Below are 27,872 nucleotides of genomic sequence, written 5' to 3'. Positions count from 1 at the left end.
GAGAGGTATAATAATTATAAATTTTTATGTATTTCAACATATATTATACATGTATCTTAGTTATTATATATGTATACCAGTATTCGGATTAGGATGGTTAGTTTAATAACCAGTATTGGGAGACAATTATGTTGGTGATGGTTAATTTAATAAGAATACACATATATAATAATTATGGGATAAAGTTATCTATATTGGGGGCGCAAGGTGCGTCCAAACACATGGGGGTGGGTGAAATGACTGGCCCGCCCCTTGAATGACCTAAACCTCGCCCCTGTCCCGCCCCATGTGTCTCGTCGCAGCTTGCATCCAGATGTGCTCCTGGACAGAGAATGTCGCTCCAATAATTATATATGATGTTGTACCCAAAAAAAATAAATAAACATGATGTATATCATTTACTATATAAGTACCTTATAATATATGGATTTTCAAACTGAATAAAAACCGTACCAATTATTGGTCACCCTTTGCCTTGGTCCCTCCTTACTTGAGGAAGGAGAATAAATAATATATTTAAGAAAGGGCAAGAGATCTCTACTTGGTTGCATGGACTCTACACAAGCATCTGGGCCAATGGGCAAGCACGCTTGGGTATCTACCCAGGGGGCAGAGACGTCATCCCACGGTGCCAAGTGAGAGGGCGTAGGAAACACCACCAATTAGATATCTTTTTTCCCTTTAAAAAATAAGAAAGAAACATGACTTTTCATCGAACTCACTAGTTTCTGAAAAGGACTAATGGGATAAAGAATGTTGCTTGGTCGTGCCCCCCTACGCACAGACATAGGGTTGGCAAAATGACCCCCGCCCCCCATGTTGGATGCTTGGCACATTATCCCATTGGCCCCCACATTGGCGTGGGGCTTCACGTTAAGGTTATCAAATGTCAATTTAGAACTGAAGCCGAAACTTACCATTTAAATGGAACTGAATCAAAGCGGTTCGGTTTTGATTTCCAAAGTTGAAATCTTTTATAGGTTCGATTCGGTTTAGGTTTCATGCTTGAAACCGTTAAACCGAATCGAATTACCTATTTTCAAATCGAATAAGGAACCGTATAAAACTATATTCTTTTAATTTTTTTTTTAATCAAATGTGGATGATAAATTCTTTTCCATTTTAGTGTTTGAGAAAAGTTTGGTAGACTATGATCCTAACAATTTAGGGTTTTTTTATTGGCGACGATATAAAAAAATTGTCCTAAACATTTAAAATAGGACCTAAACCGAATATGAAATCAAATTCAAACCCACTAAGGCCTGATTTGGTATGATTTCTATTTCAATTTCAGGGGGTGATTTCAATTTCTGAAATTGTTTGGTTTGATTTTTGCACCTTATTTTATGAAATAGAAATCAAATGGAATAGAAATTCTGATTTGGTATGATTTCTATTTCAATTTTGGATTGATTTCTTAAAATAGTCAATAAATAAATTTTTAGTCAAAAAATTAAATTTGTTTTGATTGTATCAATATGAAATATTTCAAGAATAAAAAAAACCCAAAATGGAACCAAATCGAATCGATTCAATTTTTGTTTTGAAAATGTATTATTATTCTCAGTTTGATTCGGTTTTGATTAATACATTTAGTTTGTTAACCTGAGCCGAAACCAAACCGATTGACACGTTAGGCTCGCGTGACGTGACGAAACAATGTTTTCTCTCCCCTAAATATGCATTTTAAAGTTTGCTTTATTGCTTTATTTGTGGATTTCTTAATCCCTTTAATTTCAAGATGTACAGTTGTACACGTACGATTTGGTGGTGTTGAGGAGTCGAACATGCGACCTCTCCATGCCATAATAGGAATTACCTTGATAAGAGAATCCCTTAAAAAAAAAAATAAATAAATAAATTGGAAGAGAATCCGATTTGACACTCGCGAGTCGCCATCAGCCATTGTCGTCGAAAATCCAATCCACCGTGTTAAACTCACCAAACTTGTAAAAGGAAAAAAGAAAAATTCTGGATGGAAAATGATTCGATCTCCAGATTCGGATACAATCATCGTCATTAAATACATCGACCACGTATATAAACAGCGTAATTGATTCTCCTGGCGAAAGAAACGGAGGAAAGAAGGCTAAGAAACAGCAGACGTGAAGAAGAGATGTTACAAAGAGCCAGAAGAAGGTGCGAGGGCACGGCCATGGGAGCCATCACTCTTGATCTCCGTCCTGGCCTTGGAATCGGACCTTTCACCCTTGGTAATTTCCAGACCCCTTTTTGTTCTCGTCAAATTAAAATTCCATCTGTGTTGATTATTAGATCGCCGTTCATAGATCATTCTCAAGACCAAATTTGATTATATTTACTGCAATGTTTCCAATCCCAACTGCTCTATTGTCGATTAATTTCGCAGTTCACTTTGATTTTTTGGATATATTTGAGTCCAGATGATTGATGGAATGATCTTCATGCCCCTCAGTTGATTTAAATGAATTATTATAGTTGGTCTAGCAACTGTTTCGTCCTTATACATCTTCAATCATTTGTTTTTCTGGGATTTTATGTGTCTACTTGGTTCATTGAATAGGGAATTAGATACCCAAATGCAAATTGATGTTTGCCTGTATTCTAGAAGCGGTTGTTCGTTCTCTCGTGTCATTTCATTGCATTGATCACTTTCTGTATGGCGCAGGGATGCCAATATGTGAAGCATTTGCTCAAATAGAACAGCAGCCCAATATATACGATGTGGTCCATGTAAAGTACCTCGACGAGGTGAGTTAAGCTGTTAGTTTTCCAGGTTGAACTTGTTTTGTGTGTTGAGCATGCGTAGGTCAATTGTACTTATTTGATTTATTTCATGCATGTGGTTGAACTAAATAATAACTTTGCTTTATTATGGAGGATTATCTAAAGAAACTGTATATGATTCAGTATCATCTGGTGGTGTGTGATTCTTAAAATTCTACTTGACTGTTCATGGATGTGATGTCTTATGGAATGGAGCAAGATTAGCTGAAAGTTAATTGTATGTTTTGAGTAAACTATAGATTCATGGATGGTTGAACATGCCAATATGCTGAGCAGGGACTTTTAGCCATAGATGTGGGTCCAAAACCTGTGCTGCGCCTGTTGAACAACCAATCTACGACCACTAACTGATTTGCCCACCGGGGAGGGAAAACTGAAAAAGAATTATGTGATTACATGGATGGCTGTTTTGTTAGCAATGGCTATTGAGTTCCAGCTTGTCTCATTTGGAAGCTAGAGTGAGGGCCATGAAAGGAAAATTTAATATAGAACGACTTGGTTACAATTTTCTTTTCCTAACAAATTTATCTGACACTAGATGCTTATTTATGGTTATTAAAAGGAATTCTGATGGCTTATGGCTAATTGTGTTTTGTTGCTGATTTGGATCCTGTGGATGAGTTGAAAGTGTTCATGATTTAAATGATTGCTACTTATATTGAATTCCCATTTGATACGCTGGTAGATAAGCAATCTTTATTGTTCCTGCATAGAGGATCTGCAATGAATTTATTGAAAAGTGTGCCACATGGCCTTTGTGCAAGGTAGTGAGCCACTTGATTTATGCCACGCAGGACATGATGTGGAAAGTTTCATCTATGTGGATTGGTAGAGTCCACCCTAGATAAGTCATATGTCAAATTCAGTGTAACTCAATTGTATGACCCACTTGTATTACATTATTCCTTATGTATTTTCAACAGCACATCTATTTAGCTCTATTTTTGACTATTTAATTAAATATTGACCATTTCTTCGCCAACTATAAGTGGGCTATTGTGCCTGGCCTGGCGCAACAGCCATTTGTGCTTCCACTTTCTCATGAATTTCTCTACTTACTCCCTTGTGGATATTGTTTTCTTACAAAGAACTTCTTTGTGTCTGGTGTGATTAATCTTTGGTCATTAAATCTTATAGACACTTACGCAGTATTTCTGCATATGGTGATACATGATTTTTTTTAAAATTTTTTTGGAGATATTGTCTCAAAATAATTTTTTTCTGTGTATTGATTGTACCTTTCTGCCTTCCTCTCTTTCCCATTTTCCACAGGAACCATTAAAGTTGGATATTGTTATTAGTTTTCCAGATCATGGTTTCCATATTCGCTTTGATCCTTGGTCCCAGGTATGGTTTCAACTGTTATTTCCTCTTTACAGGAGCTGAAACCCTTGAAAGGAAGTCCATTTAGTGTAAAGAATGTAAGGCTAGTTAATGGAATAAGGGTATTAAGGTTTGATGCTTCTATCAGAGGAATTACCTGTTTGTCTTTCCATAGATCACTAACTAGAGGCAAAGAAAAACAGAATTGTTCAGTGAATTATATTGATACAAGTTCTGAAATCGCAAATTTACCAAACCGAAAAAAAGAAAGAGTTTTGAGAACTCATATAAATCTAAAGATCTTCATGTAATATCAAAGTGTCTTAATTGATTCCCTTGATTTCTTTGACAAGAATACAAGATAGGACAGCCTCTGCAAGCTGGTAGTCTTATTGCTAACCAGCTGATCACAATGGCCAAGTCCCTCTCTATCCTATAGTGATGGTCTCCATAGCTGGGGACAAGTTGTCTTCTAAGCAGGAATGCTTGATTCCCTGATACAGAAGATTTTTTTTTGCTCCAATGGGACATTGATATCATAAGCAAACTATCGGCAGTCCCCTTGTGGTATACCGATTCCCTCAGAAACAGACATATTGTATCTTCTTGGAATTTTGCCCTTTAAGGGTTGTATTTTTGTTCTTTAGCTCCTTCTCTTTGTATCCCCCTTGGGGTTTTCTCTTTTGATTAATGAATTTTTATTCACCCAAAAAAAAAACAAAGGAGGGTTGGGATGCCTAACATCTGGATGGGAGCTTTTGTGTTGGATTCACATTTTTTTTACCCTCCTATCTACAGATCTCAACCGTGTTGATATGTTCTCTTTTCTTTGTAATGCCTTCGTCCCTTTTCAATTTTTTCCTGTCGAAATATGTCTAATGGAATGTTTTATGCAATGTGAGCATTTAATGAGGGTGCGCACAGCTAAAATGCACGGGATGCTCTTGTGGTATATATTTATTTAAGATGATAGAAATTTTGAATTTTGGAGATATGAACTATTTATTTTTCACTATCATTAAAATAATCCATTTCAAATGATGCACATGTGAGTTCTGATGCCTACAACAAGGTCAAAAAGTTTTATTGACCCAAAAGGTCTTTTCTGTTTTCACCCAAAGGATTGTTGGGTGTTTTCATATTTCGGTGCGAATTACTCTTTCATATGCACTAAAATTGGTTCGTCTTGTTAAGTCTGTTGTAATCTGATGCAGTTTGCATTTCAAACACTTAATGTAAATATTGTTGCTAATATAAACTATAAATGTTATTCATGGTGTGTGACTGACCTGCTGACAATCTGAAGATTCTACCTTATTTGCAGAGGCTTCGCCTTATTGAAGTTTTTGATGTCAAAAGACTTCAAATGCGTTATGCTACTTCTCTCATTGGGTGGGTCTGCAGTTCCTCTTGAGTGTTTTTAATCAGTAAACAGATTCATTAGTTAATGCCGATCCTTACTTACAGGGGACCGTCCACTTTAGCAACTTTTGTAGCTGTTTATGCACTTTTTGGTCCAACATTCCCTGGAATTTACGACAAAGACAGAGGGGTTTACACTCTTTTCTACCCGGTAGTCAACTGAAGTCATGAACTGAAATCTATCCTTTTCTTTTTAGTTATTTATCCCCCCCAGATATTAATCCCTTTTCCTTTGGTGTTTTACTTGGTCTGTGTATTTATAGGGTTTATCCTTTGCTTTCCCAATTCCCACTCAGTATACAGATTGCTGCCATGATGGGGAAGGTATGTAATTTGGTCCTTATTTTCTTAACTGTCCAGGTGCATTTACAAGATATTATCTGACTGTCATCTCTCTTTATTCACTGTGATAGCGGAGTTACCACTTGAATTTCCAGATGGGACCACCCCAGTTACATGTCGTGTCTCGATATATGATAGTTCTACTGACAGCAAAGTTGGTGTAGGATCTGTTATGGGTAAGGCTTTAGCTCCTCCATTGCCTGCTGGCAGTCTCTACATGGAAGAGGTGCATGCTAAGGTTTGGCATCTTTCGTTTGATAAATTCCTTCATTTCTATTAGATTGTTTATTCTTAAATATACAGAGTTATAGTCTATTTTTTTGTGGATGCGTAGTTACTTCCTTTCTTCCTCTTAGCTTTGTGTTACTACTTTGTTTTCCTTGTTTTGTTCAAGTAAGTATTGTCATCTTATGAACCTCCTGCTTATTTTTTATCCCAGGGATTATCTATTTTAGTAGAAAAAGTAGACATTTTTGTAGAAATATATGTCTGAAGACAGTATAGAAACGTCTTTGTATCTTCTTGGACTGGTGATTTACACCCTTTCTCACATTTGTGTTGACTTGCCCTCTCCCCCCAACACATAAAAAAAGGTATCTAAGTATTTGTATTTGATCATTCTTTCAGCTTGGGGAAGAGTTATGGTTTACTGTGGGTGGTCAGCATATTCCTTTTGGTTCGTCGCCACAGGTCAGTATAAATTCTCTGCCATCAGTATAAGGTGTCTTATCATGTTCTTTCTCTGTTGCACCATGATTCTCTTTTCTGTAATTTTTTTTGGGTGGGAGGTGGGGGGTTACATATGATGCTGACTAGTCTATTGAAGTTCCTCTGTAGTAGTTGGGTTGTTTCATGACTTCATCCCATGGTTAACTTACAGAAATTTCTGATCTTTTGTAACTGTTTAAGATTAATGTGGTGGTGTGGGGACAGAGCCCCTTATACACAACATCCAAGCAAGAATTGTCTGTGTAGGTATGATTGGCCATGGAAATATTTATTTGATTGAGAAACTGGGGGATAGAATATGTTTAGGATACAAAGTGCTTATCAAATTAAAAGCCTTGGGACTTATGTAAATGGGAATTACTGTTCTAGAGGTCCTTGGGAAATATTTATGAGAAAGCCTTTCGGAAACATTTGAGATCAGAGAAAACCACTATGACCATCATTGACAGAACATTTGCGGATCACCTAAATCTTGGCTACAGGGAATGCCCAATAAGGGCAGGAGTTGTGTTTAAACTGAATTATGAGAAAAAAGTTGAAAAAGGAGAATGTGTTTCCTCCTCGTCTTTTATTTTATTTTATTTTTTGTATTTTTTTCTGCATTTTAGTCCCGGTAGTGATTCAATCATTAGCTTGGCTGACATCATATCCATCATTGAAGTTCCTCAAAGAGTTCATCTTTCTTAGAGGGTCAAGATTGTAAATTCGGGCCTTAGAACATCTGGTGACTTTACATCTTAATGCTATACTCTCTTAAGTTCTATCCCACCTAGTTATGCTTTGATCTAAGCTTATATGAAATCTTTCAATCCTCGTTTAATACAAGGATTTTGGTTGCCAAACTTTGTTTTGAAACCTTTTGCTTCTTGTGTGTTGTTAAGAAACTTTCTTGGTGCTTAATGTATGTTTTTTCTTTCTTGTAGAGAGGTGCTCTGCTAGAATTCTTTTACTAGTCTTTTAGGTTCTTGATTCCCCTCGATAACCGTTAGATCTCCATACCCACTTTCTTTTCTTTTTTGGGGGGTGTAGGTGAGGAGGAGGTGAAGGGGACGTGGGGTGTTCAATGATGTGCTGATCACTTTTTCATTTCCTTGACACATTATCGGTGATTTTGCTGCAGGATGTCTGGACTGAACTAGGTCGTCCTTGTGGAATCCATCAAAAGCAGGTGAAAAGAACACAATTTATTCATTAAACAAACTGATATTTGTATTAGCTGTTTGGAAGAATAGTCTATAGTTCGCCAACAACTTAAAGCCAGAGAAATTTGGATGCTTCAGAGACTTTTTTGTTGACATGATTGAATTGTGAAAAACATGGCAAATTTAGGTGTTTCTGTTTTGCAACTCTTGATTACGTTAATGAAAATATCTGTGTGATAAAAGTGACATTGCCAATGTATGTCTGAAACAAATTTGTTTATGCAAATATGAAGTACCATTTTGATATTTTCTTTGAATCTGGAAGCTCTCCCGTATTGGATTTCTTGCTTCATATCTATTGCATTGGGGTATTTATTGTTACAAATTTAGTGACTTTAGTGGTTTCCATTGGCTATTTTTCCGTCTATTCCCTCTACTTATTTATGCATAAAGTATGAGGAAATTTGACTGGTACATATAAAAGGGACAACACACATCTATGAAACATAACATGATCTTAAGATCATCTGATTATATTGCACAAGAAGATTTTAGAATTCGTTGCTTTATGTCGGATGATTAAAATTATATGAAGGCTATAATTCTGCAAAGAATTAAAAGCATTTCATGATCCACAATGTACATATATAACTTATGACATCATGAAGGTACGCAAGATAAAGTAGAGTTTATAATATGGAAAAATGAAACCAGGTCCAATTCAATGACAACAGGGTAAAACTATATTTGAACTGAAGACAATTTCTGCTGATACTAGGATACAGAATGGATCCCAAGTTATAAAACTAGTTTTGACTAGTAAAAGATTTAATTGATTTTTTTTTGAGTGAAGGCCCTGATCAATGACAAGCTCTGAAAGAGTTGTTTGAGGTGGTATGGGCATGTTCAACGGAGACCTAGGGACGCCCCAATAAGGAGGAGTGATATGATCCCGATTGAAGGAGCTAAAAGAGCTATGAGCAGGCCTAAAATGACCATAGGAGACGGTGTGAGGAAGGACATGCATAGTCCATAGTTGTCAAGGCATCGCCTAGATGCCGCCTAGGCGACACCTAGGTGTCCAGGCGCCTTGGACGCCTTACCTGCCTAATTGGTGTCGCTTTGATTTTGGGCACTCCCCAGCGCCTTGGGTCGCCTGGACGCCGTGACAACTATGGCATAGTCTAGGCCTTGTATCAAGTATGACCTCGGATAGAGCCTGTTGGAGGGCAAGGATCCATGCAGCAGACCCCATTTAGCTAAGATTCTCCTGACTTGCTGGGCTGTGCCTCTTTCCTCTTACTTTCATCTTTTATTTTTCTTTTTATTTTCCATTGTTCATTTCTCATCTCATTTTCCATCTCTTCATTCCCCTTTTTTGTTTAGGCCTCAGCTTTCCCTACTTTGTTTTGTTTGGATCCATGTAGCCGACCCAATTAAGTTGGGATAAAGCTGAGTTTGTTGTTGTTGTTGTTTTTTTGAGTGAAGGCCCGAGGAAAAAAAAAATTAAAACCTATTTGGGTGTGGTTCTGTGACAAGTGGTGGCTGTGCTGATAATGTCGTGGTGGGGGAATGGATTATATAGCTATCACGCTTTATAGGGTTTTGCTAATAGCTTAGCCAAAAGATCTGGCTGTTCTGCCACCATGCCTGAGGTAATAAGGGGAAACTTATAAAGTGTTTGGAAAAAAGATAGCTCGTCAAAGAACTACAGAGAAAAGGGACATAGAACAGCTGAAGTCCTTGGATGATAAGTTTGTTAGAGCTCTTGTGTTCTTGCTTGAGATCCGTTTTGACAGCTGTTATGCTTAAAACCGGTGCTCATGTTCTGTATGATGGTGGGCTAAGTGAGGCTCTCTTAGTCCTCAAATAAGCATGTTTATGTTTGGCAGTATCAGGCTTCAGGCATCATGGTAGAGCTATGTTCTTTGAAAAACTTTTCGCAGGCTGCAGCTGCAGATGACATTGGCACTTGTTGCTTCTACTGAGTCAGGACAACCTATGATGGTTGTGGTGTCTGTATACTGCATCAAGGGGAGTGCTGATGGGTGGTATTGCTGTTACTTTCTAACGGTATTTGTGCCACCGCAGGTTGTGTTAACTATGGGACAATCATAACTGCAACTGTACTTAGTTGTCATCCTCTTGCCAATGCTATGGGGGCCTCTATTTTCTGTACTAAAGTTTATGTGGAACTATATCAGATGGAGTCACGACCCATGCTATACTTAGGCGATCAGTTGATTGCCTCTAACGAAGCTGTTAATAATTTTCCTGAAAGAAATCCAGTTTTAATATACTTTATCAATGTATTGACATAGAGGGCGGAACTTGGTGCAACGGTAAAGGTTGCTCCATTGTGACCAAGTGGTCACAGGTTCGAGTCTGGAAACAGCCTCTCTGTGTAAACAGGGATAAGGCTGCATACATTATGACCCTCCCCAGACCCTGCAGTGGCGGGAGCCTCGTGCTCTGGGTACGCCCTTTTTTTTTTTTTTTTTAAATGTATTGACATACTTCATACATTTTAGGTGGTTGACAAATGCATCTACTTTTCGTTTTTGGTAAATCAAATGTGAGTTTTACATGTTGTCTTTGTTCAATGAAAGGTCAATTGTGCATATCCGGTGCATATCATCTGATTGAATATGATTTTTACAAACATCATCTTATTCTTTGTAATTTGAATTCAATGTGAGATGCTTGAAATATGTTCTGGAAGTTAACTCATTTCTACTTCCAAACCAATTTCCTGTCACGAAACAAGGCTTCTTCAGTTTGTTTTGCACATTGACCCTGTTTTTTCCCCTCTTTTTCTTTTTCATGCTACTCAGGTTGACCAAATGGTGATTCACTCTGCGTCAGACCCTCGTCCCCGAACAACTCTCTGTGGGGATTATTTTTACAATTATTTCACTCGTGGTCTCGACATATTATTTGATGGGCAGGTACTCTAATTTCTTCTCAATGATGTTATATTCCATTATCATAATGCATCTTATGCTCATTTGCATTGTGAAATTCTCATATCATCTTCTTGAGCATGCAGACTCATAAAATCAAGAAGTTTGTTTTGCATACTAATTTTCCCGGACATGCGGACTTCAATTCATACATAAAATGCAACTTCGTAATCTACAGTTCTGATGGTAAGATCTTTTCTTGAATGCCTTTACTTATTTATTTATTTATTAATGGGGAAGAGTTCTCTGTGAGGGAGTGTGCTCCCGGCGCATGTGCATGGAAAGCATCAGGCGAACAGTCATTTCCACCTTTCAAGGGGGGCAGGGCGGTCAGGTTGCCCCTCTGTGTCTGGGCATGGGTGGTACACTCTCCCACAAGAAGCATTTTTCCTTTATTTATTTCATGTCTTTTTCTAAACTTAAAGGTCCTTATGTTGTGTCACCCACTCGGTGTTCTTTTAATTTAACCTTTTGTTGTTGCAGTTGAAGGACATTTGGAGGAAGGAAATGCTCCTAAGAACTGCATTACCCCAAGCACAAAATGGGAACAAGTAAAGGTAAATTGTTTTTTCATCCAAATGTACAATCTGGAATTTCGTATATTGTGTTTGAAAAAACTACAGTGTTCCTTAAAGACTGAAATACAGACTAGTCACCCTAATCAAGTGCTATAACAGAACTTGAATCTGGGGTTGTACCGTAAAGCCATATTTCTGTAGGCTTATTAATGTATGATATCTGATCAGAATTCTCAAGGACATTGACAACATGCAATTAACAAGTAGATGATGTAAGATATCTGACTAGGCCTTGCATTGATGAGGGAGATCAATTAACAACCAGATGATTTTTTGTAGCAGATACTTGATAAGTTCTTTATTTTCTTTGAGGAGAGACTTTTCGAGGTCATTAATGCAGGGCTAATCTTGAACCAGTGAGATCCAGTGGGAGATAATCTTGCAACATGATCACACAAAAGGAATAAAATGAGATTTCCAAAAAAATTTAATAACAAAGAAACCTGGCTTGATCTAATGGTCAAATTCTTAGGAACTGAAGATTGCTACTTGAAGAAGGAATTCCCAAATGTGAGAATCGATAGTAGTTTCAGACAAATCAGATTAGACATTGATTTCAGTATCAAATAATAAGCCTAATGACAACCAGAAATTTATGATGAAACTTGCTAAACAGAACTTGACAATCGATTATAAACTGAAATCAGACTTGTAATAGGAAAACAGACAATCAGTTTCAAGTTTTAATGTTGAAACCTTAAGAAGGTTTATATCAGAAACCAATTGCTAATTAATTATGGAAACAGAATTGAAACCCAATGGTTAGATTTGTAGTCTCAGAAAATTTCTAGGTGTAGTAGGAATTCAAGAAACCAAAAAAAGAAAGATTTTTATGCTAAGAACAGCATCAGAATTAGAAATTGATATGAAGATAAAAGAGAATTGCAGAAATTAACTGTGTAATCAATTAAGAAAAAGAGAGGAGAAAAAATAAGTATGGGATGTTAATCCTGTATACCAAGCTCAACAGCTCCAAAACTCTTTAAAAAAAAAAAAAAAACTCGTATTGATTACTCAAAACATCTCTAATTGATGGGTGGGTGTATTACATATATAAATACCTTATAAAATTCCTAAATTCGACTTTTAATCACTCTTTTATGCTGACCCGTATTGATTACTCAAAACATCTCTAATTGATGGGTGGGTGTATTACATGTATAAATACCTTATAAAATTCCTAAATTAGACTTTTAATCACTCTTTTATACTGACTTAAAGGGTAAATAGATTTAAACAAAACTCTTAAAAGCTATTAAGTATCCTAATCTAACTCAAACACTTAACTAAATCACTAATTTCGTGTACTAACTGTACCCCTACTTTATAGGCTTATAAAATAAGCCCATTACATCAATAAACCCATATGAATAATGTCGTAGGATTAGTGAAGGTTGATAGAGGCAGAAATCCATCTTAGAAGCCAATGTTTTCTCTATGACCTGTTGCAAATTGCCTAATTCATTCCTAACAGTTGCTCAAGTTGCTTTAGTTCTGGCATCATAATGGTGATTACAGTATAGTTAGCTAACAGAGCATCCAATGGGTTCAAATTGATTTCTAATTGCAACCACCGCCTGTCTTGGAACAATAAAGAACATCCCAGTAAGGACCTGAAAGGCCAAAGTATGCAATGCTGAAGCAGCAAAATTTTGATTCTTTGATTAGTCAAGGAATCTGAGCAGGAAAATTCTATTTATTATGAATCCTGAAGTTTCACCGAGCTTGAGACATGTCTAGGTACCTATTCATTGATAGAACTTTTGCAAATCATTCTTTTCCTGGGGCATTATCTAGTACGTGGTTTTCATTTCTCCAAAATAGCTTTTTACTGATTTTTCTTGCCGTTATTTGTGAAATTACTTTTTTTGTGGTTTGGATTTTCATGTTCTCTTATTTATCATTACTGTTATGTGAGTCTATTTCGTTCTGCTCTTTTGATCATCAGTCTCTCTAATTGGCTATTCTTCTTGTGTGGAATAATTCTGGTATCTCATGTCCTTTTATTCCATGTAGCATCTGCATTCTTCCTTGATTTTTATTTCTATGCTTCAAGAAATGATTGTAATGAGAATTTTAATTAAATTATAGGAGATCCTTGGGGAATGTGGGCGAGCTGCCATACAAACACAAGGTTCTGCAAGCAATCCTTTTGGATCTACTTTCGTATATGGGTATCAAAATGTTGCTTTTGAGGTAAGGATTATATTATCTCTCATTGATTTTGTTTCCTTCATCTTTGTAGCAATTCATTTTTGTCCATTCTTTATAGTTAAAGAGTTCCTCACGAAGGCTTTCTTCAGGTTATGAAAAATGGGTATATTGCCACTGTAACCCTCTTTCAGTCATGAAGAAATTTAATTAGGTATGTCCACCTTCCATGTTTGGCTGAGTCTGTAGCTGTTGGAGGTTCTCTTAGCATTCATTGACTTTTAGAAATAAGCAGATCTTTATATTTTATATCCAAGCTTCGTGTTTCTATGCTTATGCAATATTTACATCAATAATTAAAAATAGAGCGTCCCACTACTGCATGGTCTGGGAGAGGCAAATGTACGCAGCCTTACCCCTTGCTTCGCAGGAGAGGCTGTTTCCAAGTTTTGAATCCGCAACCAACAGGTTGCAATAGCGCAACCTAACCGTTGCGCCAAGGCTCGCCCACAGCAAAATTTACATCAACGATCAATTAAATCGATGACTTATCCTTCTTGTCCAACAAAAGTTCCTACGGAAACTTTAAATTTGGTAGACTTGGAGATATATTACTGACTAAGTGGTTGAGCTCTTGGATAGCCTTGACTTGGCTCGCAACTTGTCCTTTTGTGATTAGTGTTGGTGGTTTAGTTTGGGCATTGTTTGTGTTTCTTCCTTTTTTTTTTTTTTAATCAAATTAATTTGGTTTGGGAATTCCTTTCTTGCAGGGAATGCTTGCATTTTGTACAGTCATTGGTGATGAAGTATTGTTGTACTAATCGTCATCAGTGCAACAAGCATTGATGTAAATTGTACAGATATGTAACAATAAAGTGTACAGTAATGATACTGTAATCTTATGGATTTGATTAAATATCATTCCTAATTAGATTTGCAATGGAATATTTTTTCTCCTGTGGGTCACTAATTGCATGCCTTTCCTTTAGATTGGTTCTATTGATATAATCCATTCATTTGATGAGAATCCTTAAATCTTTTATCAACTTGACGATTGCAATTTTGTTATTAAAAAAAAAAAATAGCACTCAATTATTTGGGTTTGACTATGCGGATTTGTTCCATTAGTCTCTGAGGCCGTATCTCACGTTAATTTAGTAGCAGTAGCAGTAACATCTGCTGCTTCATCTCAAGTCATTCTTAGCATTCTTCATATCCAATGCTCAAAAGAGTAATTTTGCATGTTCTTGAAACGCTCATGTTTTGCATTCTATCACAGCTCAGTGGCATTGTTCATCTTTGCAAATGATCAAGCTTTGCTATCTGAATCAACTTTCCTTTATTTGTAGTAGTTGTTGCTGTTTCTAATATATTAATTCCTTGGAGCTATATTGACCACGGATCTGTTTTTGCACAAGTTGCAGTTTTTTGGGAGATGTTTTTTTTTTCCATGTTCACTCTTAGAATCATTTCCTAATTTCTTTGCGCGAACCGTTAGTCATAAATGTTCATTTGCTGTAAGAATCACTTAATGAGAAAACTGTGGAAGTGATATTAAATACAGACATCAACCAAGACGGTGGGCAACACACATGATAGGAGGTGGGGATACCCTCACCATCAGTTTAAGAAGGTTCAATGGGCAGATTCCATTTGTGCTGTGCTTCACATAGTAGTACGGAGTCCAACAAAATGGGTTGTTGGGGAGATGCAGAGTCATGCGTGTAAGGTAGTAGCAGTAGTGGTAGATGATTAGCTATTTAATGATTCTTCTGAGACCCTTGTGATGTGTGGTTGCAACTGTCTTTTTTCTCTTTTCCCTTAGATTCCAGTTATTAATTTTACTTTGATGGAGTTCTACCCTGTCATCCACCTTTTCTTACGTGTATTTTCTGGAGTGATACAAACAGAACCTGTTCCACATTAGCTTTCTTTACTTTCTGGTCAGCTATAAAGCTCTTTGTCTCTTCATTCACGTCTCTCAGCTGACCAATAGCTTTTAGGAAATACCTTCAAATGAGAGTTGGTTTCCCCATCAGTTTGGGTATGGGAGCTTAAAAAAGTTAGGGTTAGGGATTACTTGTGGCTGCAGTTTGCAAGCAAGTGGAAAGTAAAGAAAAGAAATAAAATAGGTAAAGTTGCATATATATATATATATATATAGTCAGAGGCCGGTGTCCTTATTAGGTCATATTTGAAGGAATAATATGCTTTCTCCTTTTCTTTAGGTCTCACATCTCCTTAGAGGGCAGAGAGCCACCCCTACACCACCACCCCAAGTAAAGAATAAGGATGAAAATGAAGAGAGAAAGCTGAAGATTCTGTAGGTAACCATTTATAAAGGAAAAAAAAAAGTAAATGGATGGCTATTTTTGATAAGCATCCCTTTTTCTACATGTCAAATAGTGGCCTATTTCATCTTTATTGCCATGATCTAGTAAACAAAAACTCATGAAAAGCTTTAAGACATGGTTCTTCTTTCGTAATTCTATACAGAACTTCAAAAGCGAAAAAAGAAAGAAGGAACATGGGAAGAACATCTGATCCTCTTGACTTAGACCTTAACATTAGATAAAAATAGTGTTAATAAATTTTAGTATCAATCAATTTTATGAATCTGATTGTATTTTATATATATAAATATATAATATTAAAATTTGTATGTATTAACATATATTATCATTCTTCAAGTCCTTTTTCCTTTTGTTTTGTTAATGATGCACTAACAAAATACGAATGAGAGTGCTACCTTAGAGAATTCTGTGAGTTTCACAGTCCAATTAAATATCAAGAAAAATATTTTTATTTTGGGATAAAGTTCTCTGCACCGGGGGCGTAGGTGCACTCAGACACATAGGGTGGGCAAGATGACCAGCCGCCCTCCTGAATGCCTAAAATCCCACCCCATGTGTATGGGCGCAACCTATGTTCAGATGCGCTCCCCAACAGAGAATGTGCACCCTTTTATTTTATATGACACTACTTTATGACATTTCAAGTGCAAAAATCCCATCTGACCTCTTTGGTATTTGGATAGGACTGTGAACAACCTATGCTACGAATTCCTTTCTATGAGAACAAATGAAAACGCTGAACATTATGTTCACTTGTAAAACTGAAACATAAAAGTCATAAATTCATTAGGATAGCATTTTGCATCACCCACAATGAAAAAGAGTATTTCTATAGTGTCATGGATTTTGGTATCCGTATGAGATTTCTGAAAGATGGGAAGGATAGTTAGAACATTCGTATATATGAGATATCTCAGTATGACATTTCAATGGTGAAATTCTATTCATCAACGGTGAATAAAAACCTTCGCCAATTCTTTATGCTCACAATCACCATCCTTTAAATTTTCATTTAGTTACGATAATGTCTTTTTTTTTTTTTTAATTGGGATGATTCTACTTGATAGTTTTCATGCACATTTGGTGTATGAACTCTTTTCATATACATCCTCAATACATTTTCTATAACATAGATGGTTTGGTATTTGACATTTCAGACTTGAAATACCTTATACTACATTTGGTGATCATTCTTATTCAGATTTCTCCACTTGTTTACTTCCAAACATTTTTAAGAGTTCCATTTCTTTCAATGGATGGAGACTTGGTGAGACGATGAAATGGACAAATATATTGACAGAGGAAAAGGATTCCTTACCCATAGAAGATTGTAAGGGGAAAAATGCAACTATACTTAAAAAAAGGCCCCACCTCATCCTCCCATCTTACACCCAGTGGTCAGTGGCCCTGTGTTGTGGGTTTAGTAATGTTCTCACGTTTGTGGTTCATGTGATTTTAACTGACACCGTCAGATTTAGGCTGTCGGCGCCGCATGAACCTACAGTCCCTCCCACTCTCTCTCTCTTTCTTTCTTATAAATGTGTCTCGTGATCACCACTGTCTTCTACTGCCTTTAACCCTTCCTTTTTTGGAGGTCACCCTCTTAAATCCCATCCATCTTAATCCCATTAGTCCATTGCTTGAAGACTACACAAGATTCGTAGCTAGGTACCTTTAACGCTTGGCTATATATCAGAAAATGAGAGGGAGAGGACACTAGGGAGTGGAAGCTTAAGCCATAAGATGATGATGAGGATTCCTTCTCATGGTCGTCGTCCTCCTCCTCTTCTTCTCTTCTTTCTTGTTCTTGGTACTATTCTCACTGAACTGAAGTGGATTAACTGTGATGGTCATGACTACCAGGACGCATTGTCTAAGTGCATCTTATTCTTCGAAGGGCAGCGTTCCGGGTGGCTTCCGGCGGACCAGAGGCTAACGTGGCGAGGGAATTCAGGCCTCGGTGACGGTTCAGCGAGTGGTGTGGACCTGACAGGTGGTTACTACGATGCTGGTGACAACATAAAGTTTGGGTTTCCCATGGCTTTCACCACTACAATGCTTGCCTGGAGCGTTGTCGAGTTCGGAGACTCAATGCCTTCCTCTCTACTACGCGACGCCCTTGTCGCCGTCCGTTGGGCCACCGATTACCTTCTCAAGACTGTCTCTCAGCCTGACCGTATTTTCGTTCAGGTACGGTTTCGACCACGACCCTTCCTTCACTAGTTACTAGTGGTTGGCCACTTGGTCCCATGGCTTATCTATCACAATTCACTACCACCAAATCCATTTCAATCTATGGTTTCCTTTTAATGAGGGAATCGATGTCCTCATCTTCTTATGTTTTCTTGATGGATTAAGTCCTCCATTATGTCTCTCTAATGGGGTTCGATTTCAAAGGACTTGATGTAACAGTGTTTCGCATTCTATTAATTCTAAGCTTTTGACATAATGCGATTTGCTCTATATTGATATATCTATAAAAACATTTCGTGAAAAACAAGAATTTTTTTTTTTTAATAATGTGATAAAATGATTGGACTTCTATATAAAATATCGATATTAATACAAATCAATCATATCAATTCACATTAAAATTAGTATTGTATTAATTTTGATCATGATCAATACAAAAACTTAAAATCCAATGTGTCAGATGTGAAAATTCCTTTTTCACCATAGATGTACAGAAATTCGGTCCTCCTTCGATACTAACTACTTTACCGACTCCCTTAAAGGACACAAGAGTTGGCTGTGGTTTGTTGTTGAAAGAATTAAAGCGGCAGAAACTGCCATTGGAGCCTCACGTGCTTTCTGTCCCTTAACTCTCTATGGTCTAAAGTGGACCACACTCCCCTCACCCCCACCCCCACCCCCACCTAAACCCCTATTATATTTAGCTTAAATCACGCAAAGTATCGGCATTGGTATCAGTTGCTACCGAACTGACACCAATGACCGGTATTGATATTGATATTAATAAGGAATAAATGTGGATTGTTTCTTTCAAGTTCATAGGTGGGTGACCCAATTATAGATCACAATTGCTGGGAGAGACCAGAGGACATGGACACAGCTCGAACGGTTTACAGTGTTGACTCAACTCGGCCTGGTTCGGACGTAGCTGGTGAGACTGCCTCAGCTCTAGCAGCCGCTTCCATGGCTTTTAGGTCATCTGACCCTGGTTACTCCGACACCCTTTTACGCACTGCGGTCAGAGTCTTCCAATTTGCCGACACTTACCAAGGAGCTTACAGTGATAATTCCGATATCAGATCCGGCGTCTGCCCCTTCTACTGCGACTTCGATGGTTATCAGGATGAGTTACTGTGGGGAGCAGCGTGGCTGAGAAGGGCTTCTCAGGACGATTCTTATCTCAAATACATTCAGAACAATGGCAAGACACTCGGTGCTGATGACAATATTAATGAATTCGGTTGGGACAACAAACATGCCGGTCTCAACGTTCTGGTCTCCAAGGTTAGTTTAGTACTTAGCACAGTATATGTAACTATGGATTTAAAGTATTAAAATCCTCTGTAGTACCGACGGGGCGACGGTACACATCCGGCGGCACAGTAGAGGCCATTTGTGCCATATGTGCCATGTGTGCCACCTGGCTTCTATTGTGCCATCGGATGTGCATCGCCGCCCCGTTGGTACTACAGAGGATCCTGGTCCAAATTTAGATCACCCTGAATGACCTCTCAATTATACTATCCGTATTTGACGTCAAGTACATCTAAACAGAGGAGGCCAAAATGATTATTCTACCCCTGCCCGAACACACTGCTTGAGGTGGGATCCACGTGGGGTCCACCTCTCTCTATTAGATGTACTTGACGTCAAGTACAGACAGTGTAATTGAGAGGATAAAAATTCCTCCATAAATGCATTTAGAACAAGACACCTTCTTTCTTTCTTTCAATTGTCTTTTATTTTATTCTCAAAAATCCTCAAAAGGTTAAGAGTCCCTATCTTTTTAGGGTTTTTAGGGCATCCAATGGTTGGAAGCATGCAAGCACACATTTCGAGTGTCTCCAACCATCAGATGCGTATTTGAGGGGTGTCAATAAGAAAATCTATAAAAAAATTAAACCATTTTTGCTCAATTAGGACCTAATGGTCATAGGTTCGAATAGAAAAACAACTTCTTTGTATATTATGATCCTTCCCAAACCTTGCACCGGCAAGAACCTCATGCAAACAATTTTTATAAAATACCCATTTTTAATGTATCGGTGCCGTATTGATACCGATACCTAAATCCATACTTATTATAGTGACAATGATAAGATGGTGACGTGGCAGGAATTCTTAGAAGGAAATATTTATTCTCTGGAGTCATACAAAGCATCGGCGGATAGCTTCATGTGCACACTAATACCAGAATCATCGTCTTCCCACATAGAATACACCCCAGGTGGTCTCATCTACAAGCCAGGTGGAACCAACATGCAACACGTCACCTCCATCGCCTTCCTACTTCTCGTCTACGCTGATTACCTCTCCCGTTCATCACAGACCGTCAACTGTGGTGGTATCACAGTGGGCCCATCCTCCCTCCATCAATTGGCTAAGCGACAGGTGGATTACATTCTCGGTGATAACCCGATGGGTATGTCCTATATGGTCGGGTATGGGTACAAATATCCACAACGTATCCATCATAGAGGTTCATCCTTGCCGTCGATGAAGGACCATCCTCAGGTCATCGCTTGTAAGGAAGGTTCCGTTTACTTCAACTCATCGGGTCCTAATCCAAACGTGCTTGTCGGGGCAGTTGTCGGGGGACCCGGTGAGGATGACGTCTATGAGGATGATCGGGCGGATTTCCGGAAATCCGAGCCCACTACTTACATCAATGCTCCTTTGGTTGGTGCGCTTGCCTACTTTGCTGCAAACCCTAACCCTACTTAGAGTATAGTACAGTTTACATTCCCAATAATATTCTCAGCTGGAGCGGGTGGAAGACTAACTAAACCCGGCAACATAGTCACCCATGTACATAACCAAGTAGATCACACAGCACAGAGAAGGGAAAATGGAAAATTCTTTTGGTAAATTAGGATTTAGGACAGGAAAATTGAAAAAAAAAAAAGCCTCTCATCTTGTGAGTAGCAAAGAAGGAAGAGGAATGGATTAATATATGTCTTCTTTTTATTTATTTCAAACTGTTTGTAGTTTGTGACATGTAATCTCTGGGACCTGTGGAGAGGTGACATTGATAAAACCTCATCTCATGGTGGCCAAGAGATCAAGAGATCAAGAGAACAACTTGTTCCCTGTTTCAAAGTTTTTTTATTTCTTTTACGGGCAAGAGATCGTTGTTTTGTCGTGTATCCCCTGTACTAGTGTGGGGGCCAATGAGAGCACGAGATGAGATTTTTATTTCAAGAAGAGTTGGACAGTAATTTTGCACGCTCTATGTCTCAGTAGAGGAACCATGCAACCAAACAACATTCTTTTTTCCTTCTTATATTCTGCATTCTATTAAGGGTCATGGTTAGTGTAACAATGGTTATAAAAAATGGTATCAACATTTGTGTGAGTTGTGTTGGATCCTTCATTTCTTTATTAAAAAAATATTTTTGAATAGTTCCAATGATACAAGATCGGGTTGGTATCGATATTGGGCACATGGTTCTAAGTATCGGTACCGTATCGCCTGATATAGGTGATATGTATCGATTTTACCAATCATTGGTATCGATACCATGCCAATACTGTATCGGTAGCATGGTACGGACAATGAGTAAAATGGTCGAAAAACTCAATTTTTAAGAAATTTCAAGGATAAGTATCAATTTCATTATTTAGTGAGAGAGATATATTGGAATCTCCTAAAGGGCGGCCTATGCTTCCTTTTCCCATAATAAAGGTAAATATTTCTAAAAATGACAAGACAAATAAATAAAGTTTTATTGATAAGGACTTGTGGTACACATTGATTTTGGTTACAAACTTTTAGACACCATGGAGTTAAAGTCGGCCAATCAGTCCTACACGTCAAGGATTGGACCCTCATGGCAAGGGAATCAGCCAAACTATCTTTCTCCCTCAAAATGAAAACAGAAGTATAAAATTCCAAACTCAAAACCAAATACGTTATATTTGTCCAAATTCTTCACCAATGAGAATAGTTATGACTGTAGCCGATTCAGACGTTGCATGTAAAGGTTATAGTTGACCTTGAAAATAAATCTAAACCCCCAACAATGCTACCAAATTTTAGAGATGTGTTGTAATTAAGCTTTAAATAGCCTCTCGCAGGAGGCTCCAAGATGACACTTGTAGTGGAGTGTGATATATGGTGGTACTTGAATCATCTATTTCTACACAAATTGAGATAGTGCACAATAATGTCTTTCGTATAGTATGCATGCATGGACATACAAGGGATGTGTACCAAATACTAATACAAAGGGGCATTTGATTTAGACTTTGAATATTGACTCATGGCTAATCTTGATCTGTCACCTCTACCAAATGGCCGGAATGCAAATAATATCTGTCTATGTAGTAGAATAGATGCTTTGTGGTCATTCACTCTCTTCAGACTCCTAAACACATCTCTATCTAATTGAGTTTCAGAATAAAGCTCAATTAGTGAGTCCTGTTGAGAATAATAGATTTATAGTCGCACATCGGTTGTTTGGAATCTTAAGTATGTCTTAATATACATGTTGGTCAGATCATTATCCTCTCAAGTTTTCTATCTGATACAGTTGTCTGGTTCCTCTCATAGGGGGCAGAAATGATGACCTAACCACTGCCTGAACATACTGCCAGCTGTGTGTGGTTAAGTTATCAATTCCACCTCCTATGAGAAGAACCGAACAACCGGACGGAGCAGGAAACCTAACAGGAAAAAAATTCCATGTTGGTCCCTTTGATATTACAAATTAAAATCTAATGTCACTTTATTGCATGCCTAGCTACCACAACCAGTAGCTATAAGTCTGGAAATGTATTTAATGATGTTATTAAAAGGAAGGTTGTTGGTTCCACACTTGCTCATTCGTTATGGTCTACAGTATACAAAACATTGCTATTCTCACAAAAAGTTTAAGGACGAATATGTTGGTCAATATTTATTGTGCACGACACCATGACCGTATTGCTTGGTACTCTTATGTTACCAAAAAAATTAATTTGTTTGGTACTCACCGCTGTGTTTGGTATGTATGTATTTTTGAAAGCATTCTAGGACGATCTCGTTTTCATCTGTTTTTGTGTGATTGCAACGAAGAAATGGTTGTTAGGATTATGTTTTATGTTTTGATGGTAAATTCCATCAAATACCCCTTGTAATTTAAGCGTAAGTTGTTTCAACGCGATTTTGTATAATCAATTCTGAGAAATTAGAAACGTGATTTTGATGTTTCTCAAAACCTTGTCAGAATTTATTATATCACCTAACCCGTTTCAAAAAATCATAAAAATGGACTGGACAACATATACATAATTTGTTTCGATTCTACCCCCATAATCAGAAAAAACACCAAAATCACTATTATTTTATCATTCGAAAATGTAAAATCGACTTAAAATACATTCCAAGAATACATATACCAAACACTATCTTAATATTGCGGTGGATATATCTCTTAATCACATCGTTTCCTTCTCTCTTTTTTTCCCCTATTTCCTTTCATGCATCGGTATTCCTTAGACAAAACATTATAAAGAAAACAAGCACAGTAGAATCACTGAATTAGGAAGAAGAGAGTGGAACGAATTACAGACAAAAATATTAGGGAAAAGGCTGTGTCAATGTGTTTCTTCTCGCACACCATCTCGTTGTCTCCCACTTTTTCATTTGGTCATCTCTTATTGGGGGCGCATAGACCACTAAGGGTTATCGTTTGAATTTGAGGAATGGCGGCCAAGGGGAGGGGGAATAACATGATGTACACATCTGATGAGAGAAAAGGGGGGGGGGGGGGGGGAAGTTGAACATACGACTTGTCACTGGACTTAGGCCAACGCTCTACTGCACTGACAACCACCACCATGCCAAGAGGTGCTTCCCTGTCTCCCACTTATTTGATGAACTGTCGTGCATCCCAATTAGTGGAGCGTGTAAATACAAAAGCACACCCAAGGATATAGGTATTGGTATCGAAGGTCATATTGTTCTCCGATGATATCTATATATTTATATCTGCTTGGCATTAGATCGTATCGGATGAAATTTCAAATAAAAGACCATGTATTGGCCAATGTCACCAATTTGTATCAGTTTCTACCAATGTCAATATGAAGGGTAATACAATTGATATGATACCAATACCTAAATCCATGGGCATACCGATTCCTTACTCAAGATTATTCCAAAAAAAGAAAAAAAGGTGGAATTCTATGGGCAAACGATACAAAGGAGTGCATCAATGGTGTGGTGGAATAACTTCATACACAGGAGAGCAACAAGGTCGTTTCTTATGAGAAAAGTGAAATGGTGCTAGTTTCCCCTACCAACTAGGGTGTTAAAATGTGAAATGAACTGGTGAAACCGGACTGACCCAAACTAGTCCAAACTAAATTGAACCGAAATTATTGAATAGGATATTAACCAATTGAAAATCTAGCGGCAAAGGACCTAACAAAAACCACATCAAACATATAAAATCGGATCAAAACTGAACCAAAATTGATATAAAACTGATACTAACCAGAAAAATCATAGGAAAAACATGTGTTTTTTTCCCTTTCATTATTATGTAAATATAAGCATGATAAATCAAATCCAAATTGGATCAAATTTGCTACCAAATCGATGATAAACCAAAACTGAAACCAAATCTTTGTTTATTGGTTTGGTTTTGAATTTATCTATGACATGGGCATGGCACATGGATAAGCAGCCTAGGATCCTAGGGTAGTAATAGTGAGCGGCGATTTTCTTGTGTGGTTGATGGTTAGTAGTTGGAGTTGAAGGACTTGGAAGGCATGTGTCTCCTCCTACGGACCACAACCCTAACTTATTAGAGAGAGAGAGAGCAATCCAGATCCTCTACTATTGAGCTGCCCCATAGGATCGTGCAGTCCAGACACAACACAGTGAGGCGTGCAGTGACCACCTTGCCCCCTGCCCAAACGCCTTGTCCGAATGAAGATAAAGCGGTCATTGCGTGTCTCACTGTGTCTCGACTGCACAGGATCGGTCCTGCCGGACAACCTGACAGTAGAGAGGATCACGGTCCAAAAGTGAGTGCGGCTCACACCCCAATGTAGTCCAAATAATCGGCTAACACCCACCCAATTAAGTCCAAATAATGACAGGTTTTAATTTCATGCCTGCGTTTCCCCCTCTTCAGTCCCGACTCCCAAGTCTCCCAACGACTAAACTCCAACTCCTGAATTCTCATAGGCCTTGGGAATATATATTCCATTGGAAGTTGGAGCATCAAAGAATTGCGGCCGACATGGTATCACATGCCCACCTCTCTTTCATAAACTCCAAATTTCAGATTTCAGAATTCAGACTAAGTGCTCAGAAAACCCACAAAGTATACTAAGACATTTAAAATAGAGAAAAGTTCTCTATGGGGGCGAAATGACCATCCCACCCCTATGAAAAACAAAAATCCTACCCCCAATGTGTCAATTCGCACATTCTCATTAACCCTTGCATGCTCAGGGCCACACTATTAGGGCTACGAAAGATCAAAAACAAAAACTAGGAAGGTAAAGCGACTCTTCGAGGCTAGCAACCTCCTAGGAAGAAATGAGAGAAGACTTTTTCATATACTTTCTACCTCCTAATGTTTCAATCATTTAGATTTTGGTCTTTCTATTTTTAGTTATTTTTTTAATAGTGGTATCACACAAACCACATGCCAATTCTAAAAGGTTCATCGACTTTTAGGACCGTGAAATGTCAGTATTAGTTTTTCTAATTGGTGATGATGATATGAAAGGTGGAAGCACCAACTTGCAAATCTCAATGAGAAAAAGATAGAATTTAGAAATTATAATTTTCTTCTTCGGTATCATCATACTTTTCAAGTTTTTTTCCTCGACATGTCGTTACGTGGATCATTTTTCTCCAATTAGCTCTATTTCAAGCTATACTTGTTAAAGTTATGCATGACTTTCTTCACCACTTTTGCTAGGGTCATATTAGGTATACCTCCACTTTTTTCAGCTCTTTCCATTTGAATCAAATCACCTACCTCTGTTGCAATAGTCTGTCACTTCAAACGATTTTCTCACAACTTATCATTTATCAAAACTATTCATTAATTAACTTTAATTTGTTCATTCCTTATTTCATCTTTTTTTATTTTACTACTCATCTGTCCATGAAAATCAATTAAACCTGACCATTCATTATCACTGTTATGAATTCCGAATTTCCAACCAATAAATCAATGCCTTCCCGATTGTAAAAAAGAGGTTTTAAGACTATGAAAACTAAATCAATGCCACTCACAATTCCAACACAAACATGCCTTCCGGATTGTAGATTTTTTTTTTGGGTAGAAAGTGGATCCTATGAACTAGCAGTTATGTTGTGTTTTCTCATTATTATGTGTATTCTCATAATTATGTCAAATCTCTTGCACATTGGGTGGGCTTTAAAGAAAGCCTAAGCCCAACCTAACATCTTGGGTGGAAAGCTTCAGGCCAACCCCCAACCCAAGCGAAACTGTTGGAGCCCAAAGCTTGTTAAGATCTCTGTCTCTCTCTCTCAAGCATGTGGGCTTGTGGGGATAAAATCAAAATGTAGAGATGCATTTGCATTGATAGTAGTAGGTGTGCATAAAGGATTAATTTAAGACAGAAATTTGGTAACCACATTCAGATTATGGAGCTCAGATGCAAGCAAACATGCTCAATGATCAAATCTGAGATAGAGAAGCAATTGTATTTGAAAAGGAAGAAATCAGCTCAATAGAAGGGGAAGGAAAATAGATGAGTTCGATGTTCTTCCTCAGAGAAAGAAAAAAAGAAGAAGAGAGCATAACAGAAGAAAAGAAATCAGATTTGGGTATACCAATTTTGTATGCATTGGAGAAAGACAAAAAGAAGAAGAGAACATAACAGAAGAAAAGAAATCAGATTTGGATATACCAATTTTGTATGCATTGCTCAACAATACCAAAATTCTTAGGAAAAAAAAAAAAAGAAGGAAAAACCTCATTGTAATCAAAATGATGAAGTAAAAAGTTGCAACTGTACAATGTTATTTTAATTGGAGGTAAATTCTATCATTTCGCACAAATATCATATTATAACTTTCAATTTTTTAAAAATAATTTTTCACCCTTACTTTTAAATGATGGATTAAATTACTTTTAGGAATAAGACAAAAAGACAATTCTTAGTTCACCACTTTGGTAACAAAAAGTTGCACTCTAAAAAAAATATCATATCCATTGATGGTGGTGTATTACATAGGGGAAAAAAAAATCCTCTGTAGTGCCTTAATCTTGCGGTGCCTTACAGTTCGGGCCTGAGAGTTCGACACGTGGAAGATGTAACATCCAATGTTGTCGAGCTCAAGAAAAAAAAAAAAAAAAAAAAACTGCCTCGGCACCATTGGATGAAGCATCTTCCACATGTCGAGCTTTCGGCCCGAATTGCATGGCACTACAAGATGAAGGAATTGCAGAGGACACATAAGGTGCCTTGACTGCCTAGAAATGAACGCCTTGCCCCAATGCAAAGGCAAAAATCCCAGGCAGTCAAGGTGCCTTGTGTGTCTAGGCATGGGAGCCACACAAGGCGCACGATCATGTAGCGTTCTATTTGCCATTGCATGTATAAAAGACTTAAAATTTCTAAATTGACTCATAAAAGAACTCTTCACACACACAAAACTCCATCTAACTATTAAATATTCTAATCAAACTCAAATTCTTACCTACTAATCTAGTGCCCTCACTTTATCATCACTTTTCTTTTTGTTTTTGTGGCGAAACATTTTATCATCACTTTATGGGCTTATAAATTAGGTAACATTACATTGAAACTCAAAAACATGAAAAACCTAACCTATATGTGTCTTTTCATATGGGGAGGAGAGAGATAGACTCATGGAAGTGCTGTTGTAGGCCACACTCCTGGATAGAGTTCTATTTCTTATAATCTAATTAC

The 27,872-nt window shown here is 37.6% G+C and overlaps 2 protein-coding genes across 2 annotated transcripts; both read left to right on the top strand.

Annotated features, from left to right (window-relative positions):
• The first annotated feature begins 2,022 nt into the window (after nt 1–2,022).
• On the top strand, nt 2,023–14,386 carry LOC122662465 (PHAF1 protein At3g51130). Its single transcript, XM_043858097.1, has 15 exons — nt 2,023–2,213; nt 2,648–2,730; nt 4,039–4,113; nt 5,414–5,481; nt 5,557–5,662; nt 5,775–5,835; nt 5,925–6,091; nt 6,481–6,543; nt 7,703–7,750; nt 10,559–10,672; nt 10,774–10,873; nt 11,171–11,244; nt 13,357–13,461; nt 13,569–13,630; nt 14,187–14,386. The coding sequence occupies exons 1-14, from the start codon at nt 2,117–2,119 to the stop codon at nt 13,614–13,616; spliced, it is 1,209 nt and encodes a 402-aa protein (XP_043714032.1). The 5' UTR covers nt 2,023–2,116; the 3' UTR covers nt 13,617–13,630; nt 14,187–14,386.
• Nucleotides 14,387–17,505: 3,119 nt separating this feature from the next.
• Nucleotides 17,506–20,999, top strand: LOC122660796 (endoglucanase 24-like). The gene is made up of 3 exons (XM_043856026.1): nt 17,506–17,960; nt 18,786–19,247; nt 20,079–20,999. The coding sequence occupies exons 1-3, from the start codon at nt 17,514–17,516 to the stop codon at nt 20,685–20,687; spliced, it is 1,518 nt and encodes a 505-aa protein (XP_043711961.1). The 5' UTR covers nt 17,506–17,513; the 3' UTR covers nt 20,688–20,999.
• Nucleotides 21,000–27,872: the final 6,873 nt, after the last annotated feature.

Source organism: Telopea speciosissima, chromosome 5, assembly GCF_018873765.1.
Source record: "Telopea speciosissima isolate NSW1024214 ecotype Mountain lineage chromosome 5, Tspe_v1, whole genome shotgun sequence".
Taxonomy (NCBI): Eukaryota; Viridiplantae; Streptophyta; class Magnoliopsida; order Proteales; family Proteaceae; genus Telopea; species Telopea speciosissima.
Note: the sequence above shows the minus strand (reverse complement) of the source record. Positions and strands in the feature narration are given on the sequence as shown.

What these genes read in the sequence shown, in the direction of transcription:
- LOC122662465 (XM_043858097.1), top strand. Translation starts at nt 2,117, where the DNA reads ATGTTACAAAGAGCCAGAAGAAGGTGCGAGGGCACGGCCATGGGAGCC. An exon ending in GCTTTGATCCTTGGTCCCAG is followed by an intron (nt 4,114 to 5,413) that starts GTATGGTTTCAA and finishes CCTTATTTGCAG; the next exon opens with AGGCTTCGCCTTATTGAAGT. An exon ending in TTTACACTCTTTTCTACCCG is followed by an intron (nt 5,663 to 5,774) that starts GTAGTCAACTGA and finishes GTGTATTTATAG; the next exon opens with GGTTTATCCTTTGCTTTCCC.
- LOC122660796 (XM_043856026.1), top strand. Translation starts at nt 17,514, where the DNA reads ATGATGATGAGGATTCCTTCTCATGGTCGTCGTCCTCCTCCTCTTCTT. An exon ending in CTGACCGTATTTTCGTTCAG is followed by an intron (nt 17,961 to 18,785) that starts GTACGGTTTCGA and finishes TCAAGTTCATAG; the next exon opens with GTGGGTGACCCAATTATAGA. An exon ending in TCAACGTTCTGGTCTCCAAG is followed by an intron (nt 19,248 to 20,078) that starts GTTAGTTTAGTA and finishes GTGACGTGGCAG; the next exon opens with GAATTCTTAGAAGGAAATAT.